The 3,774-nt window shown below is 46.3% G+C and overlaps 1 protein-coding gene across 2 annotated transcripts; it reads left to right on the top strand.

Moving 5' to 3' along the window:
- Positions 1 to 3,038: 3,038 nt before the first annotated feature.
- On the top strand, positions 3,039 to 3,719 carry H1-5 (H1.5 linker histone, cluster member). 2 transcript variants are annotated; one of them, XM_004717811.1, is made up of 2 exons: positions 3,039 to 3,608; positions 3,645 to 3,719. In XM_004717811.1, the coding sequence occupies exons 1-2, from the start codon at positions 3,039 to 3,041 to the stop codon at positions 3,717 to 3,719; spliced, it is 645 nt and encodes a 214-aa protein (XP_004717868.1). The 2 variants fall into 2 exon arrangements, with proteins under 2 accessions (XP_004717868.1, XP_004717867.1); XM_004717810.1 differs by having other exon boundaries at positions 3,039 to 3,719.
- Positions 3,720 to 3,774: the final 55 nt, after the last annotated feature.

Genomic DNA, 3,774 nt, shown 5'->3' on the forward strand with positions numbered 1-3,774 from the left:
ACGCCTTCACCTCAACAAAAGGCTCTTTTCAGAGCCCCCTTAGTTTTCACCAGGAAGAGCTGTTCCTTAGGAAACCTGCATTGTGTGCCCACAATTTGAGGCAGCGTACAGGGCTGTGGTCCGTTATCAAACTTGGGGTGCTCTGCAATTAGAACGCTTAGCTTCACTGGCCTGCGAATTGGTCAATCATTTCCCATAAAGTTAACCATCCACTGGCCACTGCTAGCCTGTCCTATAGGATCAGTCTGTTAAGGGCCACTTTTGGGGGTTAGTGTGTGCTTTTGCTAGCGTGATAAGGGGGGAAAAGGCCGATTGATCATTGTTCGATTAAAATCCAGACAATTCCTTATACTCCCCAGCGTGGGGTTCTGCCAGTGTATGAAGAGTTTAAATGCTGTGAAATGGCTTTCTCAAGTGCCCTCGTTGATTCTGACTTCAATACTTTATGAGGCAGAATTAGGGCTTCTTAGGGATTGAGGCAAGCTAACCTTCCATCTTTCTACTGAGGATTTAGGTTCTGGATTGGATCCCTTTGCATTTAGTAGCTCAATGCATACCCTAAAATGGAACTCTGGGTTTTTATACATGCTCTACTGATCACCTACATCATTTTTACCCGTTTAAAGTTTCCTGACTTGCCCCTTATGTACTATTGTCACTTCATTTTCTACCTAAAATTTTGTATACTAACAGGTGGTTGATGATCAGACAATGTTTTATTAGTTCATTGAGTGCCCCTTACATCTTATTTTGATGACTCCTGTTCTGTTTGGTGGTCGTTGTAGTTTCTTTGTCCATAGAAAGCATCCTTTTGATATCATGATTTCAAGATTAATTTAGTTTTTCTTCAGTTCTTTTAACTTGAAATGAGCATATTCTGTTTTTGCATCTTGTTTCGTTGTAAGTTTTTTGTTTTTAATCATCTTATTTGGGGCTCATACAACCTATCACAATCCATACATACATCAATTGTATAAAGCACATTTGTACATTCGTTACCCTTATCCTCGATATTTGCTCTCCACTAAAGCCCCTGGCAACAGCTCCTCATTTTTCCCCTCCCTCTGTGCTCCCCCTCTCTCATGAACCCTTGATAATTTACAAATTATTATTTTGTCATATCTTCCACTGTCTGACATCTCCCTTTAGCCACTTTTCTGTTGTCACTTCCCCAGGAGATGGTTATATGTAGATCCTTGTAATCGGTTCCCCCTTTCCACCACCCCAAGCTTTACTCTTTTAAAGGCTTTAAGATGGACTGTACTTTGATGAGATAGCCTATAGGCCATGGCTCACAGGCCTTCCACTCCTGAAAAAAGATAGAGAATGAAGACCAATTTGACCTTCCGGTTTCTTAGTGGCAAGAACGGACTTCTTTGCATCAGAACTGTGAATCATCACTCGATCCCGTAAGGAGCAAGCTGGCACTCTTTCATTTTCCTTCTCAAATAGCAAAGTGCTCCAACCTCAGACAGTCTGCGTCTCAGCTCCCTTGGTTGTTAATGTTTTGTTTTGTCTGGAAGTATTCAAAACCATTCGAAAATCCTAGCCTTGCTGTAGTAGTGTGTTACAAATGGGGATGCTAACTACAAGGTCAGCTGTTCGAGACCCTCAGAGGCAGTCCTATAGGGTCACCACAAGTAGAGAATAGACTCAATAGTAGTGAGTTTGGTTTTGAGTTTCTCTAAAATACAGTCCCTTGACATACAACCTGAAACCAACCCAAACTCACTGCCATCGAGTCATGCTGACTCATACTGACCCCATAGGACCCCCTGTGGGTTTTTCCCCAGCTAGTAAGTCTTCCCAGGAGTAGCAATCCTCATTTTTGCTCCCACACAGTGACTTATAGCGACTCTATAGGACAGTATAGAACTGCCCCCTCTATGCCACCAGGACTTGGATATCCAGCCTACCCTTCTTAAAATAGTCAATCATTCTTCTAAAAGGAACTTTTCCTAGCTTACACACACAGATATCCACACTGATAGCTCCTGGCTGCTTGTAGAAGATACTTTTCCTGGCCATTCAACAGCTTAAACGTTGATGGCGGTAAGGGTTTTCATGTAAGTCCTGGGAAACGTGTCTTGGAAATCTGTTCGGATCCAGGGTCATGTGAGTCACATGCGCTTTACTCAGGTGGGTGGTGGGTGGAGGGTGGTGCTGCTGGGAGCCTATGGAGAATTTTCCGCAAATCAATGATCTGTTTCGTAAAGCGAATTATCTGACACCCACTTTTTGGGGTCCTCATTTTAATGGACAGCATCCCCAATAGGTGACATAACATATTTCAACTAAAGTTTCCATCTGAGCTTCTGAATCTGAAGTCAGAGATTTCCATCCCTCTTGCAACAAGAGGAAAGTAGCCACGCTGGCCATTTGCATCCCGAGCTGCGAATTCCGTGTTCTCTAAAGACATCAGCACATGGAAACTCGGAGAAGGCAGAACCGGTTTTGAAACAAGGTCTCGGTGGTTGAATTAGGACAGTGAGGAATCCCTTGTCGTCTGCCTGTGTTACTTACTACACTTTGAAACAAAGTTTATATCCAACCCAAGAAACGTTGTATCTGTCGTGTGGTGCAAATCAAAAGCTGAACTGTGAAACAAATCTTTTTCAAAAACTTTCGTTTGATGTTTATTAAAATGGCATTGCAACCAACAGCTAACTATCATGAGTCTGCAGGGGGTTGGCTTCTGAGGCAAAACTAAAGGGGTTTTAAAGTATATTTTTCATCTGGCCCGCACGGTTCATAAAAACAAAAGTAAGTTTGTGAACCTGAAAGCCTTTTTCCTCCTTTGGAGCTTCAAAGAGCCAAATGCTGTCGCGTTGTTGGTCTCATTTAATGAAAATTTGTAAACTAACAAACACAACTTGGAAGTCATCCCCGGCGGTGTCCTCCTCAAGGCGGAGGGTTCGCCGCTCCACCAATCACAGAGCAGCGTCGGCCTATATAAGGACGGGGCCCCAAGCAGTCCTGCATTGCAAAGTCTGCTCTCTTTAGCATTGAGTTCTCGCCTCGATTCCTTCTTAATTGCCATGTCCGAAACCGCTCCAGTGGAGACTGCCGCTCCGGCGCCAGTGGAGAAGTCTCCCGCCAAGAAGAAGACCGCGAAAAAGGCTGCTGGTGGCGCTGCGAAGCGCAAGGCCACCGGCCCTCCTGTCTCCGAGCTGATCACTAAAGCGGTCTCCGCCTCCAAGGAGCGCAATGGCCTTTCTCTGGCCGCGCTCAAGAAGGCGTTGGCAGCGGGCGGCTACGACGTGGAGAAGAACAACAGCCGCATCAAGCTGGGCCTCAAGAGCCTGGTGAACAAGGGCATCCTGGTGCAGACCAAGGGCACCGGCGCCTCGGGCTCCTTCAAGCTCAACAAGAAGGCCGGCTCCGGGGAAGTCAAACCCAAAGCCAAGAAGACCGGCGCGGCCAAAGCCAAGAAGCCTGCGGGTGCCACTCCCAAAAAGCCCAAGAAGGCGGCAGGGGCTGCTAAGAAGGCCGTGAAGAAGACTCCCAAGAAAGCCAAGAAACCTACAGCAGCGGGTAGTAAGAAAGTCGCCAAGAGCCCCAAGAAGACCAAAGCAGCGCCTAAACTGAAGAAGGCTGCCAAGAGTCCTGCCAAGCCAAAGGCTGTAAAGGCCAAAGCGGCTAAGGCCAAGGCCTCCAAGCCGAAGGCATCGAAGCCTAAAGCAGCAAAGGCCAAGAAGGCGGCACCTAAAAAGAAGTGAGAGGCTCAACCTGCTTTCAAAACCTACAAACCCCAAAGGCTCTTTTCAGAGCCAC

The sequence above is a fragment of the Echinops telfairi genome, unplaced genomic scaffold (genome assembly GCF_000313985.2).
Source record: "Echinops telfairi isolate 266 unplaced genomic scaffold, ASM31398v2 ScPeMD7_140;HRSCAF=443, whole genome shotgun sequence".
Lineage (NCBI taxonomy): Eukaryota > Metazoa > Chordata > Mammalia > Afrosoricida > Tenrecidae > Echinops > Echinops telfairi.

Excerpts from the sequence above, each read along its gene's own strand:
- H1-5 (XM_004717810.1), top strand. The coding sequence starts at position 3,039 with ATGTCCGAAACCGCTCCAGTGGAGACTGCCGCTCCGGCGCCAGTGGAG.